Genomic DNA, 25340 nt, shown 5'->3' on the forward strand with positions numbered 1-25340 from the left:
ACGGGGGCAACATTTTTCTAGTCTTAAAGTATACTTATACTGCACCCTTTTTAGAGTTATACATATATTAAAAATTGTTACATACCAAAATATGAAATTTTTAAAAAATACTATTAATAAATTTTAAGTTTTATAAAAATAACTAATTTCATATAAAACTCGTCAAAAAATTTAAATATATCATACTAATATTTGTCGCATTAATAACATACAGTTATATTTATATTAACAGGTTAATTTTTATTGAAAAATTATACTAACAAAAATTAATTTAATATTAAATTGTTAATAAATGATAATATATTTTACAATCTTCCAACTTGACGTGATCATTAAACAGAAAAAGATAACGTTGATCTATGATTTATTAGTTTATTACGGTTAAAGTATGAATAAATAGTGATAAATAAATATATATTTTTATTTATATAATAACTTAAATAATAAATTAATTGAATAAAATAAATTTTATATTAATGTAATTTGATATCATGTTTTAATAACAAACATAAATTTATCACTTCCCAAATATATTTATTATATAAATTCATAATGTTATAATAAATTATTTTTTATTAATTTTAAAAGAAATTACATATTAAAAATTAGTTTAAATCACCAGTATTTTTCATAAAAAATAAAAAATCTTATTTGGCATAGATAAAATTACTATAAACGATAATATATATTAAAATATTTAATTAAAATATGTTAATAATATAAAAATATCTTGCACTATTATTTAATTATAAATAAATATTATCAATTGAGTGTTTTTATTTTTAATATATATATATATATATATATATATATATTAATATTATATTTTATATAGTTAAAATCAAAACACAAATTACATGTAATTTTAAATTTTTTCAGTCTTATAATCATTTATTTATATATAGTTAAACTATATTTAATATATCTTCGTCGGTCTCTTGGACCTTTACCTTTTTACAATAAATAGTTTTTTTTAGTAGAGTATTTATTATAATTTCTATATGTTTATTGTCACTTTCTCATTTAAGAAAAATTATTTAATATTTAATTAACTAATAAAAATTTATTTAAATAATAATAATAGTAACAATATTAGACTGAGAATAAATTTACTCCAAAATAAATTGTATCGTTTTTATTAATTGATTTAAAAAAAAATTAAATCCACCTAATCTCTTAACCTTTACTTTTGTTTTTCATCTAGCATTTTCGTGGAGCATTAAAGCTGGGTTCCGCAAAATCATGATTTAAATGGACAAGTTAAGAAAGTAAATGCACCATAGGAATCCACACAATCTATTCAATCCCAGATCAAATTGATGAATTTTGCTTTATTTATTTATTTTACTAGAAATAAGTCGAGATGGTCCATTGGAGTGAGAGTTATGCAAGTTCCCTTTTTAAAAGCTTATATTTTTCACACCTTCATAGATGATGATTTTCATTTAAAATTGGTTAGGATGATAGTTTTTGTAAGCTTTCAGGTATTTGGTTGTATATAACTTCTTTCGTGTTTGAATGGTTGGAACTATGAAATAAAAATGTTGTGTAATGTTTATGGCTTTGGAAAGTTGAATGTTATGACAATGGAATGAAATCATGGTTTGGTTCTTATTCATACTGAAAGAATTTATAACTGTTTTCTAGTGCTCCTATTATGTAAATATATGTCAGAAGCAAAACTTTGCAATGGGTGGTCTTTCGTTGCATTAACAAATAATTGACAACTCTGAGAAATCTTCCAACAACTTCTTGCTTTAACAATTCCTGTCCAAATTAACATGCCTCAACTTTTTAAAGTTGAGTAGCTTCATTGAGCTAGATGCTTCTCATAGACTATCAAAATTTAAAAAGAAAAAGAAATGAATTCACTAACGCTAATTTTATAGATTGATACTCTACCTGTGTTGTCATTTGATGGGGTTTTCAATCATGGAAATATTCTCCCAAATAACCCTGAACCCTTAAATAAAGGGGGCCTTTTCCCTCCTTCAAGCACAAACATCTTACCTCTATGTAGCAGCGGGGTTTGATTGAATAACCTACTTCATTGAAATTTGAACCCAAGATCCCTATGTCATAGGTAGAGGTAATTGTAAAAATACTATCAAAGCTTATGCAAAAGTGAATAATGGATCAACTAATACTAACCTCCAGCCATTGCAAGTTGATTCACGATCGAAGTTCTTGGTCTTTCCAAATCTTCACTCACTCAATCACGATGGTGTGTATTGTTCTAAAGGAGGAGCGAATTAAGGTTGACCTAAAACAATGAGATAGCAAAAAATTTATAGGGCTCTTCCATCATTAAGCCCACTCCGAATATCTAGTAAAACCACTCCGAGTGAAAAAACAGATGCAGATAATAGGGTAATGTGATAACATAATATCCCTTTAAAATCGGAACTACAAAAAACGGAAGTCAGTTGCTAACATTCTCCCACTTGATCCATTAATCCCATTATCAACCATAATAAGAAACTAAGTATATGAATTATGGTGACAGTTCCTCTAATAGTGAGTATTATCTTTCATGTATCAGAATATATCAAGTCTCTCAACACTAGCTCTTAACTTAATAAAGAAATCAAATGTTTATTCAAGGTCAAAACTAAATAATATTTCTCAAACAAACAAAAGTGTGCACAAAATGAAAGAGAAAACATCAAGTCTGAATAAAAGTCTTATAGAAAATAATAAATGTACCCATAATGATTGTCACATCATGGAACCAAGTCTCATTCGTGCTACATGATCCTTAAAATTCTTTGGTGACATGCCTTTAGTCAAAGGATAGACAATCATTAACTCAGTGCTAACATGGTCAATAACCACTTTCTTTTTCTTAACACATTTTCTTATGGCTAAATATTTGATGTCTATGTGTTTACTTCGACTTTCACTCTTGTTATTATTAGCCATAAATACTGCAGCAGAGTTGTCACAGTATACCTTCAATGGCCTAGATACAGAGTCCACAACTCTAAGTCTAGATATAAAACTCTTCAACCATACACCATGTGAGGTAGCCTCAAAACAAGAAACGAATTCAGCCTCCATAGTGGAAGTAGCAGTCAAGGTCTGCTTCACACTGCTCCAAGACACAGTTCCACAAGCTAGCATAAAAATGTAACCAGATGTAGATTTTCTGGTATCAATACAGCCAGCAAAGTCTGAGTCAGAGTAGCTTATCACTTACATAAGCATGTAATCCTTTGTTCCTTGAAGATATCTCATTACTTTCTTTGCAGCTTTCCAATGGTTAACACCTGAATTACTCTGATATCTTCCTAAAACTCTAATTGCAAATACAATGTCAGGTCTAGTGCAAACCTGAGCATACATAAGACTTCCAACAGCTGAAGCATATGAAATATTTTTCATGTGTTCTCGCTCAAGGTTATTTTTAGGACATTGACTCAATTTAAGCCTATCACCCTTCACAATTGGAGCTACACTTGGTGAACAATCTTTCATGTTAAACCTCTCTAAAACCTTGTCAATATAGGTCTCTTGAGACAAACCCAAAATGCCTTGAGATCTTTCTCTATAGATCTTAATGCCTATGATATAAGATGTCTCACCCATATCTTTCATATCAAAGTTCTTTGAGAGAAATTGTTTCACTTCATATAGCATATACCTATCATTAGCCGCAAGCAAAATATCATCCACGTATAAAACAAGGAAACAAATCTTACTCCCACTAACCTTCAGGTATATACATTGATCCATGATGTTTTCTTCAAAACCAAATGAAGATATGACTTCATGAAATTTTAGATACCATTAGATACCATTGACAGGAGCCTTGTTTTAATCCGTATATAGATTTACTAAGCTTGCAGACTAAATGCTCACAATTACGAGAAAAAAATCCTTCAGGTTGTTTCATGTAAACCTTTTCTTTTAGATCACCATTGAGGAACGTTGTCTTCACATCCATTTGATGTAACTCAAGGTCAAAATGAGCTACCAATGCCATAATCACTCGAATAGAATCCTTTTTAGACACAGGAGAAAAGGTCTCCTTATAATTGATTTCTTCCCTTTGAGTGAACCCTTTGGCAACAAATCTTGTCTTATGTCTCTCAATGTTGTCTTGTGCGTCTTTCTTGGTTTTAAAGACCCACCTACATCCGATGACTTTTACATCTTCAGGCAACTCAACGAGATTCCAGACTTTGTTAGATGCCATAGAATCCATCTCATCTTTCATGGCATTTTACCATAAATTCGATTCCTTATAATTCATGGCTTGTGAAAACGTTTCAGGATCATTTTTGGCTCTTATGTTATAGTCAGATTCTTGTAAATACACCAAATAGTCACTAGAAATTACTGACCTTTTGACTCTAGTAGATCTTCTTAATGTTGTCTCATTATCATGATGAGGAACTTGTTATTCAACTACTTCCTCAATAGGTTGATCAACATTCACTTGTGGCTCCTCGTTAATAACTTGATCTACTAAATCATATTCAACAGCTTGTGGAACTTGGATAATTGGTTGTCTAATATGCTCTTGAACTGGAGGAGCATGAATGACTACTAATCTATCATTTGATTAAGAGGGTTTAGCTTTATAATGATCTATTTCAAGAGTAGTGTCTTGAATCAGGTCACTCCCACTAATCAAATCATTTTCAAGAAACTTTGCATTTCTTGATTCCACAATTCTAGTGCTACGAGATGGACAATAAAACTTACACCCTTTGGATTTTTCAGCATATCCAATAAAATACCCATTAACAGTCTTAGGGTCAAGTTTTTTCTCTTGTGGGTTATAAATTCTTACTTCAGACGAACATCCCCAAACGCGTATATGTCGCAAACTAGGTTTCCAACCTTTGAACAATTTAAAAGGTATATTTGAGATAGCTTTAGTTGGAGCTCTGTTTAATATATATACAGCCGTCTTTAGTGCTTTAATCCACAAGAATTGAGGAAGCTTTACATTGCTCCTCATGCTTCTCACCATGTCCATCAAAGTTCGATTCCTTTTTTCTGCCACACCATTCTGATCCGGAGAACCAGACATAGTGTACTGGGCAACAATACCATGTTCTTGAAGAAATTTCGCAAATGAACCAGGTGTTTGTCAATTCTCTATGTATCTACTATAGTATTCTCCGCCTCGATCTGATCTCATAATCTTAATTTTCTTTCCACATTGTAACTCTACTTCAGCCTTGAAAACTTTAAAGGCATTCAATGTTTCATCTTTAGAATGAAGCAAGTAGAGATACATATATTGTAAGTAATCATCTATGAAGGTGATAAAATATCTCGGACTACTTGCGTCTATGTTTAGACAACAAATATTTGTATGAATGATCTCCAATAAGTTTGAACTCCTTTTGGCACCAATTTTAGGCTTGTTAATTTGCTTACCCCCAATGCAATCCACACAAGTCCCAAAATCAGTAAAGTCCAAAGTACTAAGTACTCCTTCATTTACTAATCGCTTAATTCTTTCAATGGAGATGTGTCTCAATCTCCGATGCCACAACATAGAGGATTCCTCATTCACAACACATCGTTTTACCTCAGTAGTAACGTGCATAGAATTATGAGTGACATTATTTTGCAAAGTAATAGAATAAAGATCATCACATAGTTTGCGAAAACCAACAATTTGGGAATTATTCAATAAAGTAAAACCAGAGTCCAAAAAATTAAAGAAAAAATCCAAAGGTGCAAGTCTTGAAATTGAAATCAAATTCTTAGAAAAACTAGGAACATAAAATGTCTTTTCTAAATTCAAAATAAAACCACTACTTAAAATTAAACTGCACGTCCCAACGACCTCTACATGTGAACTTATTCTACTCCCTGAGTAGATGTATCGCTCACTTTCCACTGGCCTCCTTTGGTTTTGCATAACCTGCAAGGTATTACAAACATGGATTGTAGAACCAGAATCAATCCACCATGTGTCATGATTAATATCAACCATATTAGATTGATAACAAACAAAAGCAAATAGATTACCTTTATTGTCCAGTCAAATCTTGAATTTCAGGCAGTCTTTCTTCATGTGTCTTTTCTTTTTACAAAAGAAACACTTTGACTCCTTCTTTATGTCCGGCTGAACAGAAAGCTTTCCCTTGTGATTAACTTGATTCCTTTTACTCTTCGCAGACGTGGTCAAGTTCACCTTCTCCCCTTTTTCTATCAGTAACCTTTCCTCTTCTTGAGCACACATGGTCAACAATTCATTAACAGATCATTTATCCTTATGTGTGTTATAAGAGATCTTAAAGGGGGCATATTCATTAGGCAAGGTGCACAAAATGTAGTGTACAAAGAAGGAATCTGACATGGTAACCTCCAAAGCTTTCAACTGAGCCACTATATCCCTTATGCGCATAATGTGATCACACACTCCTCTAATCCCAGTGAGCTTCATGGATGAAAATTGCATTATAAGGGTGCTAACAAGAGTTTTATCAGAAGTAGTAAATTGTTCATCAATGACCTTTAATAAATCTTTGACTTTATTATGCTGATCGATAGAACCCCAAATACTAGCAGAAATGTTGGTCTTTATGAAGGTTACGGAAAGACGATTAGACATCTCCCACTTTTCATAAAGATCAACTGCATCTCGAGTGCTGGTCTCAGTAATTTCCAGTGGTTTATCCTTTCTAATAGCATAATCAATGTCCATCCAGCCCAAATGAAGAAGAACTCTCTCCTTCCAGATCTTATAGTTGTCACCTCTTAACTCGGAAATACCACATTTAATATCAGAAATATTCACAGATTGAAAAACTGTAAAGTTTAAAATACCACATGCTTATCATCATAATTTGAGGATAAAATAAATATCATATTTTACCAATGCAAACATGCTTTAATTCATGAACTAGTGACATAAAACTTGCCTGTGGGCTAAAGTCTTATTCAATTAGACTCATTATATATCGTTATAACAAAATTATCAAATTATGTTCCTTTTCTTAATTCCTGTGGGTAAATTAAGAAATATAATCCAATATTTTATCCTAATTAATCATACACATGCAATAAAATTCCTGTGGATAAATTTCATCACATTATTATAATCAATTATAATTAATGTTCTTCAATGTGATTTAATATATATATATATATATATATATATATTATTTTAATCAATCAAATGTGCTGTAACTACTCTCTAATTTATTAAAATTATATTCATCACCAAACATTAGTTCTCTCTCTCCAAAGGGGTAGATATTAGCATTAATATCAAGGAAATTAAGCATAAAAACAATAATATCATGCAATTTAATAACATCATGCTAGTCATAAGGAAATATATATATATATATATATATATATATATATATATATATATAGTTTTCATAATCACATATATGATAAGGTTAAGGATTTGGTTTAATGGCAATCATTTCAATTTATCATCCTAGGTTTCAAACCCACGCAGGACCAAAATTGTTTTGGTTTTATTAGGGACGAAAAACATTTGAACAAAAGTGCTAAGATAAGTTTCAAACCCACACCCTTTATGAAGAGCAAGGTGCAAGTTACCACTAGGCCATCCTTGACAGATCAATATTATTGCACGTACAAAACTCCATGTTCATACATTCAGAAACTCAGAAAACACGCAAAAATCATTTTTCTTGTTGTCTTCAACCTCCAGCCGGGTTGGCTTAATCCGGTTACAACCCGCGTACGCGATTTCAAAATTTTAACAATTTTAGTCTCCAGCAAACGTGAAAAGGAATGTTTTTAGATGTGGAAAACATAGAAAATAATTTTTCATATTTGATTTTGATAAAAGAAGGGTCAAACACACAACATCTATGTCCAAAAAAAAATTTTAAATATGTAAAACGAGCAAGGCAGAGGTACATGAATGCTTTAATACCAAATGTAAAAATACTATCAAAGTTATGCGAAAGCGAAGAATGAATCGATTAATACTAATCTCCAGCCATTGCAAGTTGATTCACGATCGAAGTTCTTGGTCTTTCCAAATCCTCACTCACTCAATCACGATGGTGTGTATTGTTCTAAAAGAGGAGCGAATTCAAGTTAACCTAAAACAATGAGATAACAAAATATTTATAGGGCTCTTCCATCATTGAGCTCACTCTGAATATCTAGTAAAACCACCTCTGAGTGGAAAAACGGATACAAATAATGAATATCCCTTTAAAATCGAAACTACAAAAAATGGAAGTTAGTTGCTAACAGTCATGCCTGTTGTGTTGAGGTCCTTTTGATCTTCAAATTATGGAATATTGTTGAATGTATTCATAAACTTTGATCTGCTCAACACTTTCTTGCACTTGCAAATTCACAGGAGAGGAAAATGAAAGTAAAACAATTTCCTAATGTTACATAAGCCCAATGCAACTATCCCCAAGGGCATAGATTAGCATGTTCATCTGAGTTTTCCAATATTCCAGTTATGTGAGTTGATTCATCTCTCCATGATGAAAGGTCTCAACTCTGGCAGCTGTAGGTTTGTTTCTACAGACATGCTGACACAAATAAGTTGAGAGTTGATACCTTTGTGAATTGTCTGTTTCTAATAAGTCTGTAAGCTTTTAGTTTCCTTTTTTTTTTTATATAGGGATGCTAGTAACAAAAAAACTGAAATTTTCAAGATGTCACAATATATCCCCAAAGGATCTAATGTTAATGAAAGTAATTCTCTTGTAACTCCTAGCAAAGGCAAGACCAGCCAGTCAAATATGGTGGCCTGCTGACGTATATACATTTTTATCTTCCCAAGTTGCTTGTTTCTGACTCGATATGAATGCTCGTGATTGTGAAATGACCAATTTGATATGAAAATGATCTTTATAGACGAAAGGTCTAGAGGTTCTAACTTACATGCTAGATAATTTAATGCTTATTCTAACTTGTTGCACTCTTTTCTCTTGATATCTTGGACAGAAGGATTCCATACAAAAGGATCTTTATTTTAATTACACTTCCCTGTCTACCTAAGTTGTTTAGGGGAGAATAGACAGACATTAATCTTACAATGGCTTATGGTACAATCAAGTGAATAAGTTCATATATCTCTTGAAGTCTCAATCTTTTTCTTTCATCCTTTTAATGTATTTGAGTAAAGTAATGCAACTTCGGACTTGCTGATATGAATACAAGAAAAAGAATTACATATCTATTAGAACTACTTGTCAACCATGATAAGCTTTGCTTTATATTTTTTCTGATAGCTTGTTCTACCTGCTCCTCTCTCTTCTCTCTTCTCTCTTGGAAGTTTCGTGAGCCATATTCTTTCATTGGAACTCTAGATGTTAAATTTAACGATTTAAACCCATTCTTGTGTACTACAAAGTTTAGTGCTTCAACATGCAAGATTTGACAATTGATCTTGGTGTGTCAACATATATGTAAGATGTTGCTCAACTTTATTTGCAGCAACTGATTTTTCTTTTAGGGAGAGTGAAATTTTCTGACATTTTCTTTTTTCTGTTTAAAAAATGATTTATCTATATTTAATTTATATAAAAAACTTTTCCAGATCATGAAAGAAAGATCCACATCCCAGACATGTTTTGGTGCAATTTTATGGAAATCATTCCAGGTATTATAACATCTTTTCTATTTTAAAAAAAGTGTATTGGCAGCATATCTTTTCCTATATATACGGTAGTTTCCAGGATTTTCCTAATTCGTTTATTGTTGTGCAATATTACTTGGTTATTTCACAGTGCATGGATTAATCCAATGATAGATATTTCTCCATTTGAGGATGTAAGTGTAATCCTTGTCTTCCACTTTGTTTTCTCACATAATTTCATCGTGTTAGTCTCTGTTTATATTTGATTCGATAACATTTAAGTAGAACTAATCCAGATGAGGAGTAACAACCACCAGTATGTGTCACAAACATACATTGTGGACCCAAAAAAGTGAACATGTTGTTTCTACATTTGCATATGTTAGCAACCGATTTCTGTTTATAGTTTCAATTTTTAAGGGACATTACGTGATCCACATAACCCTATTATCTGCATCCATTTGTTACACGCAGAGGTTATTTCCAGTAGTTTTTTTGGAATGGACTCTACGATGGATAGAGCCCTATAAATATTTTACTCTCTCATGGTTTTAGGTCACCTGAATCTGCTCCTCTTTTAGAACAAAAACACACCATCGTGATTAAGTGAGTGAGAGTTTGGAAAAAATGAAAACTCTGACATGAATCAACTTGCAATGGCTGCAGGTTAGTATTCTAATTCTGTTTCTCTTTCCCATAGCCTTATTACAGTTTTTATTTGGCTTTTTAATATTTACATTTGATATCAGAGCATTGTATAGTCTCTGCCTTACTTGTTCTGAAAATTCAAAATTTTGTTTTTGAATATGGATGTTGTGTTTGACCCTTTTTTTTTTTATATCAAAACCGAATATCGAAAACCGTTTTCTATATTTTCTGCATCTAAAAACATATTTTTTTCCCGTTTAATACGTATTGGAAAAGCTAAATTTTTGAAATCGGGTTCGCGGGTCATAACCTGGTCAAACTGACCCGGCTAGAGGTTGAAGACAACTGCAACGTAAGTTTTTCTGTCGTTTTGTGTTTTTATGAGTTTACAAATAAATGAACATATACTTTTGGACGTAAGACAATGACAGTTAATGGTGCGTGGCCTAATGGTTAGCTGAGCCTTGATCTTCGTGGAGGACGCAAATTTGAAACATGCCTTTGAAATTTTTATTCAAATGTTTTTTTGGCCCTTAATGAATCCAAAAATAAGTTTTGGTCCTACGTGAGTTCGAGCCCAAGATCTCTGTAGTGGGAAAATACAGTGAGCGTTACTAAACCAAACCCTTATTTTGACTTTTATATATCCTCTCTTTGTGACTATTTAGCATGACATTATTAATTTTTATGTCTAATTTATTTGATATTAATACTAACCTTTGGCTCTTTGGAAAGAATTAATGTTTGGTGATGAATATAATTTTAATAAATTGGAGAGTAGCCACAACACCTTTGATTGATTAAAAAAATTATATATATAGTTTTTGAATCACATTGAAAAACATTAATTGTAATTGATTATATATGATGTGATGAAATCTACCCATAAAATTTTTATTGCATGTGTATGATTAATTAGGATAAAATATTAGATTATATTTCTTAATCTACCCACAAGAATTAAGAAAAGAAACATAATTTGATAGTTTTGTCATAAAGATGTGTAATGAGTCTAATTGAATAGGACTTTAACCCACAGACAAGTTTTATGTCACTAGATTCATGAATTAAAGCATGTTTGCATTGGTAAAACATGATATTTATTTTATCCTCAAATTATGATGATAAGCATGTGGCATTTTAAACTTTGCAGTTTCTCAATCTGTGAGTATTTTTTTTATATTAAATGTGGTATTTTCGAGTTAAAGGGTGACAACTATAAGGTCTGGAAGGAGAAAGTTCTTCTTCATTTGGGCTAGATGGATATTGATTATGCTATTAGAAAGGACAAACCACCGGCTATTACTATAACAGACACTCTAGATGCAGTTGATCTTTATGAAAAGTGAGAGATGTCTAATCGTCTTTATGTGACTTTCATAAAGACCAACATTTTTGCCAATATTCGGGGTTCTATCGATCAACATAATAAAGTTAAAGATTTATTAAAGGCCATTGATGAGCAATTTACTACTTATGATAAATCTCTTGCCAGCACCCTTATAATGCAAATTTCATCCATGAAGCTCATTGGAATTAGAGGAGTGTGTGATCACATCATGCATATAAGAGATATAGTGGCTTAGCTGAAAGCCTTAGAAGTTACCATGTCTGATTCCTTTTTGGTACACTATATTTTGTGTACATTTCCTCATCAATATGCCCCCTTCAAGATCTCTTATAACACATATAAGGATAAGTGGTCTATTAATGAATTGTTGACCATGTGTGCTTAAGAAGAGGAAATGTTACTAATGGAAGAAGGGGAGAAGGTGAACTTAATTACCTCTGCGAGGAGTAAAAAGAATCAAGTTAATCACAAAAGAAGGATTCCTGTTTAGCCGAACATAAAGAAGGAGTTAAAGTGTTTTTTTTGTAAAAAAAAAAAGGACATATGAAGAAAGACAACTTGAAATTCAAGATATGACTAGACAAGAAGGGTAATCCATTTGCTTTTATTTGTTATGAATCTAATATGGTTGATATTAATCATAACATATGGTGGATTGATTCCAGTTCTACAATCCATATTTGTAATACCTTGTAGGTTATGCAAAACCTAAGGAGGCCAATGGGAAGTGAGCAATGCATATACTCAAGGAGTAGGATGAGTTCATATGTGGAGGCCGTTGGGACGTGCAGTTTAACTTTAAGTAGTGATTTTGTTTTAAATTTAGAAAAGACATTTTATGTTTTTGGTTTTTCTAAGAATTTGATTTCAATTTCAAGACTTGCGCCTTCAGGTTTTTCTTTTAATTTTTCAGACACTAGTTTTACTTTATTGAATAAATCTAAAATTGTTGGTTTTGGTAAACTATGTGATGAACTTTATTTTATTACTTTGCAAAATAATGCCGCTTATAATTCTATGCACGTTACTGCTGGGGTAAAACGATGTGTTGTTAATGAGGAATCCTCTATGTTGTGGCATCGGAGATTGGGACACATTTCCATTGAGAGAATTAAGCGATTAGTAAATGAAGGAGTACTTAGTGCTTTGGACTTTATTGATTTTGAGACTTGTGTGGATTGCATTAAGGGTAAGCAAACCAACAAGTCTAAAATTGGTGCCAAGAGAAGTTCAAACCTATTAGAGATCATTCATATAAATATTTGTTGTCCAGACATGGATGCAAGTAGTTTGAGATATTTTATCACCTTCATAGATAATTACTCACGATATATGTATATCTACTTGCTTCGTTCTAAAGATCAAGCTTTGGATGCCTTTAAAGTTTTTAAGGCTGAAGTAGAATTATAATGTGAAAAGAAAATTAAGATTGTGAGATCAGATAGAGGTAGAGAATACTATGGTAAATACACAGAGAATGAACAAGCACTTGGTTTATTTGTGAAATTTCTTCAAGAACATGAGATTGTTGTCCAGTACACTATCTCTGTGTCTCCAGATTAGAATAGTGTGGCAGAAAGAAGGAATCAAACTTTGATGGATATGGTGAGAAGCATGAGGAGCAATGTAAGACTTCCTCAATTCTTGTGGATTGAAGCACTTAAGACGGTTGTATATATATTAAACAAAGTTCCAACTAAGACTGTCTCAAAAACACATTTTGAGTTGTTCAAAGGTTGGAAACCTAGTTTGCGACATATACGCGTTTGGAGATGCTCGTCTGAAGCGAGAATTTATAATCCACAAAAGAAGAAACTTGACCCTAGGACTATTAGTAGATATTTCATTGGATATGTTGAAAAGTCCAAAGGGTATAAGTTCTATTGTCCATCTCGTAGTACTAGAATTGTAGAATCAAGAAATGCGAAAATTTTTGAAAATGATTTGATTAGTGGGAGTGACCTAATTCTAGACTCTACTCTTGAAATAGATCATTATAAAGTTAAACCCTCTTAATCAAATGATAGATTGGTAGTCATTCATGCTCCTCCAGTTCAAGAGCCTATTAGACAACCAATTATCCAAGTTCCACAAGCTATTGAATATAATTTGGTAGATCAAGTTATTGACAAGGAGGTACAAGTAAATGTTGATCAACCTATTAAGGAAGTGGTTTTAACAACAAGTTCCTCATCAAAATAATGAGACAACATTAAGAAGATCTACTAGAGTAAAAAAGTCAGCAATTTCTAGTGACTGTGTGGTGTATTTACAAGAATCGGATTATAACGTAGGAGCCAAAAATGATCTGAAACGTTTTCACAAGTCATGAATTCTAAGAAATCGAATTTATGGTATAATGCCATGAAAGATGCGATGGATTCTATGGCATCTAACAAAGTCTGGAATCTCGTTGAGTTGCCTAATGATGTAAAAGTCATTGGATGTAGGTGGGTCTGTAAAACCAAGAAAGAAGCACAAGGTAACATTGAAAGACATAAAGTAAGACTTGTTGCCAAAGATTCACTCAAAGGGAAGGAATAGATTGCAAGGAGACATTTTCTCCTATGTCTAAAAAGGATTCTCTTCGAGTGATTATGGCATTGGTAGCTCATTTTAACCTTGAGTTATATCAAATGGATGTGAAGACAGCGTTCTTCAATGGTGATCTAGAAGAAGAGATTTACATGAAATAACCTGAAGGATTCTTCTTTAGTAACAGTGAGCATTTAGTCTGTAAGCTTAATAAATCTATATATGGATTAAAACAAGTCTCCCCTCAATGGTATAAAATTTCATGAAGTCATATCTTCATTTGGTTTTGAAGAAAATATCATGAATCAATGTATATACTTGAAGGTTAGTGGGAGTAAGATTTGTTTCCTTGTTTTATATGTGGATGATATTTTGCTTGCGACTAATGATAGGTGTATGCTATATGAAGTGAAACAATTTCTCTCAAAGAACTTTGATATGAAATATATGGGTGAAGCATCTTATGTCATAGGCATTAAAATCTATAGGGAAAGATCTCGAGACATTTTGGATTTGTCTCAAGAGACCTATATTAACAAGGTTTTGAAAAGGTTTAACATGAAAGATTGTTCACCAAGTGTAGCTCCCATTGTGAAGGGTGATAGGCTTGAATTGAGTCAATGTTCGAAAAATAACCTTGAGTGGGAACACATGAAAAATATTCCATATGCTTCAGCTGTTGGAAGTCTTATGTATGCTCAGGTTTGCACTAGACCTGACATTACATTTGTGGTTGAAGTTTTAAGAAGATATCAGAGTAATCTAGGTGTTGACCATTGGAAAGCTGCAAAGAAAGTAATGAGATATCTTCAAGGAATAAAGAATTATATGTTTATGTACAGACAGACTGATGCTTTAGAAGTGATAGATTACTCTGACTCAGACTTTGCTGGCTACATTGATACCAGGAAAATCTACATTTGGTTACATTTTTATGTTAGCTTGTGGAGCTGTATCTTGGAGCAGTGTGAAGCAGACCTTGACTGCTACTTTCACTGTGGAGGCTGAGTTCGTTTCTTGTTTTAAGGCTACCTCACATGGTTGAAGAGTTTTATATCTGAGCTTAGAGTTGTGGACTCTGTATCTAGGCCATTAAAGATGTATTGTGACAACTTTACTAATTTATGACTAATAATAACAAGAGTGGAAGTTGAAGTAAACACATCGACATCAAATATTTAGCCATAAGAGAACGTGTTAAGGAAAAAAAGTGGTCGTTGAGCACATTAGCACTGAGTTGATGATTGTCGATCCTTTGAGTAAAAGCATACCACCAAAGAATTTTAAGGATCATGTAGCATGAATGAATCTTGGTTCCATGATGTGACAATCATTATGAGTACTCTTGTTATTTTTTTATAAGACTTTTTATTCAGATTTGATGTTTTCTCTTTTGTTTTGTGCACACTTTTGTTTGTTTAGAAAATATCGTTTAGTTTTGACCTTGAATGAACATATGGTTTATTCATTAAGTTAAAAGTTAGTGTTAAGAGACTTCATATTCTGTGATACATGAAAGATAATACTCACCGTTAGAGGAACTGTCAGCATGATTCATATATTTGGTTTCCTGTTATGGTTGATAATGGAATTAATAGATCAAGTGGGAGAATGTTAGCAATCGATTTCTGTTTGTAGTTTCGATTTTCAAGGGACATTACGTAATCCATATAATTCCATTTTCTGCATCTGTTTGTTACACGCAGAAGTTATTTTCACTAGTTTTTGGGAATAGGCTCTATAATGGGTAAAGCCCTATAAATATTTTACTCTTTCATGATTTTAGGTCACTTGAATCTGCTCCTCTTTTAGAACAAAAGCACACCATCATGATTGAGTGAGTGAGAGTTTGAAAAGACTGAAAACTCCAACTGCGAATCAATTTGCAATGGCTAGAGATTAGTATTTTAATTCCGTTTCGCTTCTGCATAGCCTTATTACGGTTTTCATTTGGCATATCCTTCTATCCAACCTTCCTATTTGTCTCCTCCTTTCTTTGGTGGCGCGATGTAGCCTAGTTGGTAAATTGGGATTATTTTTTGTGAAAATTCAGTCTAAGCAGGTGCAGATTTCAACAATAATAAAGGAGATAGTTCCATGATTACCTGCCTAAATTATATATCATCAACATCTCATTTTTATGCAAGATTTCTATTGCAGTCTTTTGAAGAAAGGAGCACCAACCCTTCTAGACATTTTCACCAGGCTCTAAAAGAATTATGTTATAATATATAAAATAGATATGATTTCATTCAGCATAATTTTGTACTTCATTTGTCTACTCTTTATCTCCTAAGATGATATTTCATTTTCCTTCTTATTTGGTATGAGACCAGGCCTTACTGAGGAAGGAACAGCTCAGTTTTTACAAAAAGTTGAGTTCTGATAAGTTTTCTCGCTGCAATCGGCAAAATCATTCATCTGGTATGTTATTCTGATTTCTACTCCGAATCAGGATAGGAAATTAATTGTATTACTGTGTCTTACGTCTGCTTGATCACATTCAATAAATTAATTTCATTTAATGAAATGGATTATTCTATCCCGAGCTAATGTGCCCAATTCGTGGTTGTGAAATGAAAACTTCTGCTAAAGATGTTCCTATTGATCAGATTGTTTCTTTCAGCAGTGAAAACCACTACATGGAATTACTTTATTGGATTACGTCATAAAACCCAATATTAGATTTAAAATTTATATCATGTAGATCATGTCATACCTATATCATTACATTTGTCATTTCACTGTTGATTTAAGTTTTGAAGTTTGTATAGATAAATGGACTTCATGTACCTCAAGCGCTACAGTAGATGATTTTCTAGAGAGAGGAAGGGGCAAGAGGGAACGTGAACGCAAAGTTCATTTTGATGTGAGTTACTAGCTCAAAATTATGTAACATAATCCCTCTTAGAATATATTTGTGGGTTGCATTAAATAATGAAATTCTTCTGCAGGACGTGACATTTCCACTGAAATCAGAAGGAAAGGCTCGTCGGTTAAAGATAATGCGGTACCTTGGCCTTGTAGCTCCAGTTGGTTCTCCATTTTGATCATTATTATGACTAATGTACATGTTGATTTTTTTTTAAGCTCTAGTTAGTTCTACTATTTTCCCCATATTACGTGTATATTTCAATAATTTGCTTCTACCTCTTGTCGGTATTATTTAGTCTTATTTATTTCATTATTATATTATAAAAACATATCTCAATTGGAAGGAATTGAACTATAAAGTCTTATTATTTTAGCCCATGTAACTCCCCACCTTCATAAAGTTATGATGTTGACAAAGGAAAATCAGCATGTCCAGTAAAATATTCCTTTGGTTCTGTTAACTTCAAATCTGACTTTAAATATATAATTTTTTATTAAAAATATAATATTTGTTATACTTTTATATTTTTGATATAATAAATATTAAAAATATTTTTGTTTAATTTTTTGTTATTTAACCTCAGTTCAAAGTTAATATTTTTCATAAAATATCTGCCGTGAGCAGGTTAACTTGATAATTGGTAAACTGGCCTACAGTTCTCAATGCATCATTCACTCATTTCTTCAGTGTGTTATTAGGATTATGAAAATTGCCAGTTCTAGACCAAAATAAGTTTATTATGTCAATAAGCCTAGCAACCAAGAATAACCAAATTGTGTTGGGATCTTATATTAGCTTTCAAGTGAAGGAGCATCCTTTGTCCAAAACCGACAGATGCTACGTTAGAAAAAGCATTCACGGACAAGTGTGGCGGAATACCTTTTAAAAATTTGCATAAGATTTAACAAATACAGGCATTATTTATATATATATATATATTTTTTTATCTATTTAAATATTATTCCCCTTATTAATTAATTTTAAACGTGTCTTATACTTCACTCACAATCAATCCTATATTCTTTTCTTCCCTTTTAAGTTTTTAGTTAAGTTTGTCACTGGGATTTGCCTCTCTTTTGATATTTCTAGAAAGTCTTTCAATCATACACACTTTTTGATCAGATAATATTTTCACTGTTTGTTGTTGTACATAAATTTATTTTAAATAACGTTCAAAACTTATATGCAGATTTATATATACTTTACCTTTAAAAAAATATATGTATAATTCAGGGAAGTGCTTTCGGGATCAATTAAGTCACAAAGGGTGTGTGACTGTGTGTATAAATGTCTCTCATGAGCCCCTAATAAACAAGAGAAAGTGGATCTATTGCAGCTGTATCCATCTCCACCACACAACACACTAATGACTTCCCAAACACAAAACCTCAACTTTGTGTTGTTTCCTTTGATGTCTCAGGGCCACATGATTCCCATGATGGACATTGCAAGAGTGTTGGCACAGCAAGGTGTTACTGTCAGTGTAATCACCACACCCCACAATGCAGCACGTTTCTCGTCAACTTTTGCTCGTTCCATTGATTCAGGTTCTCAAATCAAACTAGTTGAACTCCAATTCCCATACAAAGAAGCTGGATTACCAGATGGGTGTGAGAATCTTGACATGCTACCTTCACTAGGCACTTCCTTGAGTTTCTTCAATGCAGCTAACACCCTACAGAAACCAGTAGAAAAGATCTTTGAAGAGTTAACCCCTCCACCAAGCTGCATAATTTCTGACATGTGTTTGCCTTACACAGCCAACATTGCTACAAAATTCAACATCCCTAGGATTTCTTTTCTTGGACAAAGTTGTTTTAGTCTCTTGTGTCTTTACAACTTGGGCGTCCACAAAGTTCTGTCTAGCATAGCCACAGAAACTGAGTACTTTGTGTTGCCTGGTTTGCCTGACAGAATTGAGATGACCAAAGCACAGATACCAGCACAAAAAACAACGGAAGAATGGAAAAAGTTTTATGCCAGAACTGCTGCTGCTGAAGGGGTTTCTTATGGAGTGATCATGAATTCCTTTGAAGAGTTGGAGCAAGAGTATGCAAGGGGTTACAAGAAGGCAAGGAATGGTAAAGTGTGGTGTGTTGGTCCTGTTTCACTTAGCAACAAGGATCATTTGGATAAGGCTGAGAGAGGGAACAAGGCCTCAATTGATGAACACTATTGCATGAAGTGGCTTGATTTGCAAAAACCAAGGGATGTAATATATGTTTGCCTTGGAAGCATTTGCAACATAACTCCACCGCAGTTGATAGAGCTTGGTTTGGCCTTGGAAGCATCAAATAGACCCTTCATTTGGGTTATAAGGGAAGGAAGCGAATTAGAAGCATTGGAGAAGTGGATCAAAGAAGAGGGCTTTGAGGAAAGGACTAAAGCTCAAAGCCTTGTGATTCGGGGTTGGGCTCCTCAGGTACTAATACTATCACACCCTTCAATTGGAGGCTTCTTAACACACTGTGGTTGGAACTCAACCTTAGAAGCAATATGTGCTGGTGTGCCAATGGTTACTTGGCCACTTTTTGGTGACCAATTCCTCAATGAGAAACTTATTGTACAAATATTAAGAGTAGGAGTAAGGGTTGGAGTGGAGGTTCCTGTCAAATGGGGTGAAGAAGAGAGAACGGGGGTCTTGGTGAAGAAAGAAGATGTTAAGAGAGCAATTGATGAGTTAATGAATGAGCGTAGAGAAAGTGAAGAAATGAGGAAAAGAGTTAAAGAGCTTGCAGACTTGGCCAAGAGAGCTTTAGAAGAAGGTAGATCATCTCACTCTAATGTGAAACTCCTTATCCAAGATATCATGCAACAAACCAAGAGAAATAATTGATATTTCTCACTTTGTGAAAGCAGATTGGTATTTGGTACTCATTATATGTTTTTTTCCTACCCTATATTTTTTCAAAGCTGTGAGTCCATTCAATTCCATAAGTAGAGTGGTGGATTAGTAAGTGTCACACTGTCACTTTCTCTGTAACTCTTGAATTTATTAAGAAGTTGATTAAATCAGGGAGTATTGGTAGCATAGTATATGTGTAGCATTGTTATGTACCATTTCCACTATTTGCAGATTGATCAAATATCTAATAGAACCCAATGCGAAGGGTCCATTAAATGTCATTATCATGGTTCGAATTCTAAAGGCTGAGTTTGAATACATCAAACAAATTGGGTAGGAGGGTGTTTGGCTTGACGTTGCTGCGAAGTTGAAAGGAAATTTCCACAATCACTTCCTAAAAGCGAAATAGGCAGGGCAGCTATAATTTGAGAGAGAGAGAGACAGAGAGAGAGAGATGGAGTCACTGTCGTGATGTTTATGCTGGATATATAATTGTTTGCCTAATCTATACTTTTTGAATTTTTTTTCTTTTCACTTTCTAGAGTAAATTAACTATGTCTTGAGTTATTTAAATCCCCTTAAGGCCTGTTTGTGAAGAGAGAAATACCCATTTTGTGAAAGCTAAAATTATTAGCTACTGTTCAGCTTGTGTTGGAATATGTGTTGAATTCATTTTTGAACATTGAATTGCTGCATAACTCGTTGCACAAATGAAAATTCAAACATGCTGCTAATTGACTTCAGGATATTTGTTTAAGGATGTGTATAGGCATGTTGTGGGAATAAATTTTTCACTATTCCTTGTACATAATCGACTTCTAAACCCCCATTACTTTACGCAAACCAGATTTAAGAACTTATTCAAATAATGTCGGTGGAAATTTCCTATGAATTTTTTTAACGAAAATTCCCTCCTCTCGTGATTATAATAGTATAATGCTACAGTATATTTAAATTTATTATACATAGATGTAATTTGTAATTTTTTTAATTTGTAATTTTTATTCTGCTTAAATTGCTTAGGCATATCTCCTTATAATTATAAACTTATTTAGTCTTTTATAATCTATTATTTTTTATATTGCACGTGCTTTAATTATACATATTTTCTTTATTATTTTAAACATCTTTTCTCTTGAAAATTTTTGGTTTTTTTTATTTCACATGTGCCTCTTTTTGTGGGTCAACAACATGAACTTTTGCTGCATAATTTTTTTTATTCAGTCCATTTTTGGCCAAGGACGGGCCATATAACCTAAAAGAATAACATAAGCTAGCCATTCAAAGCCACAAGTTACAATCGACCAAAAGATTCGTACAAAGCTGTGAAAAGTGATTGGCCCTTCACTAATGCATTGGGGACAAAAGGTTTATTGTTTCGTAGAAATAGGGAAATATAGATATAGAACATATCTGAAATGATTGTAGTAGAATAACTAGTAAAAAGATGAAGAAAGGTTGGGCAAGTAGAGAATGTCCTTGAAGGTTGGATATATGATCTTATATCTAATTAGCATTAATTAAGGCATGAATAATGATAACCGGTAAGTGTAGGATGAAGATTATCCATGGTTTAGGACTTGTTAATATGTTTATTCTTGTCATGACGTGTGTTTATTGGGTTTTAAATTTATTGACAATTAAGTCATTGGTTTTTCATAGTTCACCAACGGCGTAGCCTCGGGTAAACATGAAATATAAGTCCTGTCACTGATAATCTAACCAGTGATTTGTTATGAATATCTAACAGTCATATCTTGCATGCACCATACTTGAAAATATGCCATTGAATGTATGATGTTTTGTCGTTGACTTGATCATCAATAATATAAATTTGGGAAGTATATGTTTATGATTCTTAGCTTGTAAATAAAATAATAGAATTGAGGTGAAGGAAAAGGCTTTGTGTTTTGAACATCAATAATGTGTGGGATTGGAAGCCAAATGAATGGCAACTTGATTGTCGCATAATGGAAGTGAAGAGTTGAAAGAGACTTTAAAGTGAGCGAGTAATCGGCATTAGAAGTGATAGACAAGAACTCAACTTCTATGAAATCAGGCATTTCCAAAGAAAATGGCAAATCAGTAATATATGTACATTTGTCAGCAACATCTTCACATAGGCTATGAGATGAAGAGAAGATTTAGCTGGGAAACAGACATTGTCCAGGTGACTTCTTAAGGTATTGAAGCACTTGGTCATGTGAGAATTGAGAATTTAATATTTATTATCTTAAAAATATAAAAAAAATATTTCTTTTACTTTTATTTAATAATTAAGAGAACTTATACACATAAAAGGTAAAATAAAATAAAGTATATTTATGAGTTTTAAATCTTAAACGTGAAATGACCTATTATTTCACTCTATTATGTGATGCCATGTTTGTCTTTTTAGATTAAATATATTCTCTCTTTTCATATATATTAAGAGTGAAATTCACTTTTAAAACGAGAGTATATACATTTATTAGTTTTTTATGTTCAATTATGTGTGATAGTTTATTTTTAAATATAAAATAAGAAATTTAAAACTTTATTAAATCACTTAATCTAAAATTTTAAAATTAAAAATAAGATATTAGAATTATTATTAACATGCTCAAATTTATAGCATAAATAAATAAAATTATATCATCTTCCAACTAAATTATATATTTCATAATACAAATGTAGAGTTATTTTAAATAAAAATATTTTAAAGTAAGGGTTATTAACTTTCTAATTATGGTGCATGATTTATTTTAGTTGAATCATGATTTAATTTTTGAATTTTGAATTTTTAATAATTTTTAAATTTTACAAATTTATCTTTTAAATTTGGTTCTATTTAATATAATAAAATTATTTACTTTTTAAAAAATTATTAAATTTTAAAAATCCATGTAATATACTTTTATTTTTTATTCAAAGATTATTTTAATTTAATAATATGTGTCATATACAAACATTTACTAATATGACTCACATAAGAAATTCTCTAAGTGGCATTGTAAAAGGTCCATCATATGAAATTCAATTTATAAAGCTGGTAATTGGTGGCCAGAATAAGATCAGAAATAAACTTTTATTATATCTATAAAAATAAAGATATGATATAAATATGTAAAAATTAATAAACTTATTTTTTTATTTATATTTACTAAATTAATTTTTATGTTTTTTATTTATAAAAAAATATATAAATAATTTAAAATATTTTTAATTTTAAATATATATAAAAATAATATATTTTAAAAAAAATTAATATACTTTTAAAAAAATATAAAAATAGAGAGGAAAGAGAGAGAGGGGTAATAAAATAAATTTAAGGTATTTTAGAGAAGACAATTGTTATCATTTCCTTCTTCTTTCAATCCAATCATATATTTATGATAGAAATTATATGAGTCAAATATGATAGGATATGCAACATGATAAATTATATTATTGTGACTCAACAAACATTTGATTAATAATGCATATGATAGTTATCCTATCCTATCCACCATTATCTTGGGTACCAATCGCGTCTATTACTACATGCTTTTTATGACGATTGTTGGATTTGAAAACCATCTATGGATAGAGTGCTAATTGCTAAATCTTAATTGCATAACAATTTAGAGAGGGTCACCAAGAGCTCTTCTTGGATTTGAATATTACCAGTTCCCCAGAAAAAAAAAATAAATTCTTTACTTAACTATTGATACATGATGCATTGTTAACAAACACCCTTCAATACTAACGTCATCTAGCTGCTTCAAGCATATGCTTGATATGTAATGATTTGCTAAAGGATGCCTTACATTACCTTAGAGATTATTTGATGGCAAAATAATCTTGGCTTAGGCATGGATTTAGGAATAATAATTCCTTTTTCTCAATTCAAGATGTTAATGAATGGATGAAAGTGAGCTCAAATACTAATACAACATCATTTTACATATATTTAAGTGCATATAACATAAAATTAATAGATAGTATTTTTTTTTTATTAATATTGTGTCATTTAATGATATTGTATGATATTTAATGTTTCATATTTTATAATGTTTATAAACATTCATTATGTATAAATTTTTATAATGTTCTCTTGATACACATTGTTAAAAGAATATTTTTAATTAAATATATTTATAAGTAACATGTATTATTATCATACAAAAGGAAAATCAACAGATCCTATCGTGTAAAATATTATTATAGTATATCTTTAACTACATATTAAAAAATTAAAAATAATAACACTAATTAAGTTTACGTATATAAATGCTAATTAATACTATTCTTTAATAAATGCTATACGATTAGGAACGAGTAGGTTTGAAATTTAGAACCAGTAAAACGCGGATACTTAAGGAGTATTAAATGTATTTTAGTATGTTATTCCAAAAACAAGTGTTAAATAGTTTTATATAATATTTTTAATTAATTTTTCAATTTTTCTTTATTATAAGTATTTTATAGATTCTTTTATTACTTTATCGCTGAAAATAAAAGGAAGCTACTTGGTTCATGAATTTGTGTTTTGGTGTTAATTAGTATTTTTATTAAGCGCATATTATATTATTTTTGTCTTATTTATAAAAACAATTTTTTTAAAGTCTTAACGATACATATTAAGAAATTAATAAATACTTTATATATATATATATATATATATATATATTTGTGTCTTTACGCTTTTTGTATGTTTGCACCCACATTAAAATTAATATTTATACACCATATATTTATACTGTATTTCATAAATATTTATAATAATCGTGTCTTATGAATTAAACGAATAAATTATTTATGTACTTTGATTACTTAAGTAACACAAATCTCATAATAAATAAGACATAAATAATATAATAATTTATATATTTAAAATTGAGTCTTTATTTGTTTAAATTTAAATTAAAAAATTATTTTTTATAAATAAATATAAAATAAATGCTTGTTAAAGGAAAATAATTAAAGAATAAATATTTTATATAATAAAAAATAAAATCGTATTAATTTATTAATAAAAATAATAATTTTTTAACATGCAATTAAATACACACAATAAAAAAAGTAATAAATAATAAATTTTTATTAAATAGTATAATAATTACTATATATATATGTTATCATACATTGTATCTTAAGAAAGACTACCAAATCCGCCTAGAAATACAAATTGAACAGTTTAAAAAATAAATTTATGACAAAAACAAAACTCTTAAAATTTACCATTTTCAACCGGCCAGAACTTTACAGGAAGGAAGGGTAGGTGCAATAGCTTTTAAAATTAGCGTTTAGTTTTTGGGAATAAAATAGTTATTGCACCTAATGACACATTATATATAGTTAGACTTCAAGGAAAAATAAATGTTTGTTTTACATTACTTATCTTTCTAAAATTTATTCTAAAAATAAAAGTTTTCTTATATATAACTACACATTATTGTTATAATTTAAAGAAAAATGTTTAATTTCACGTAAATTCCTCTTTTTAATATAAAAAAAATAAGTTGACATTTTTCTGTTCTATTTTTCATACTTTACGTTTTTCACAATT

At 31.0% G+C, this 25340-nt stretch overlaps 2 protein-coding genes across 2 annotated transcripts; both read left to right on the top strand.

Annotated features, from left to right (window-relative positions):
* The first annotated feature begins 8323 nt into the window (after positions 1-8323).
* Positions 8324-17140, top strand: LOC113870854. The gene is made up of 8 exons (XM_027507363.1): positions 8324-8485; positions 8597-8733; positions 9518-9580; positions 9708-9750; positions 16251-16307; positions 16427-16514; positions 16865-16959; positions 17045-17140. The coding sequence occupies exons 4-8, from the start codon at positions 9724-9726 to the stop codon at positions 17138-17140; spliced, it is 363 nt and encodes a 120-aa protein (XP_027363164.1). The 5' UTR covers positions 8324-8485; positions 8597-8733; positions 9518-9580; positions 9708-9723.
* Positions 17141-18268: 1128 nt separating this feature from the next.
* On the top strand, positions 18269-19828 carry LOC113872389 (UDP-glycosyltransferase 73C2-like). Its single transcript, XM_027509910.1, has one exon. It carries the CDS (start codon positions 18332-18334, stop codon positions 19799-19801), a length of 1470 nt encoding a protein of 489 aa, XP_027365711.1. The 5' UTR covers positions 18269-18331; the 3' UTR covers positions 19802-19828.
* The last annotated feature ends 5512 nt before the right edge of the window (positions 19829-25340 follow it).

The sequence above is a fragment of the Abrus precatorius genome, unplaced genomic scaffold, assembly GCF_003935025.1.
Source record: "Abrus precatorius isolate BTA unplaced genomic scaffold, Abrus_2018 Scaffold7, whole genome shotgun sequence".
Lineage (NCBI taxonomy): Eukaryota > Viridiplantae > Streptophyta > Magnoliopsida > Fabales > Fabaceae > Abrus > Abrus precatorius.

Bases quoted from the DNA above. Each gene is read 5' to 3' on its own strand.
- LOC113870854 (XM_027507363.1), top strand. From the start codon at position 9,724: ATGATAGATATTTCTCCATTTGAGGAT. The intron at 9,751-16,250 runs GTAAGTGTAATC...TTTCTATTGCAG, and splicing joins ATATTTCTCCATTTGAGGAT to TCTTTTGAAGAAAGGAGCAC. The intron at 16,960-17,044 runs GTGAGTTACTAG...ATTCTTCTGCAG, and splicing joins AACGCAAAGTTCATTTTGAT to GACGTGACATTTCCACTGAA.
- LOC113872389 (XM_027509910.1), top strand. From the start codon at position 18,332: ATGACTTCCCAAACACAAAACCTCAACTTTGTGTTGTTTCCTTTGATG.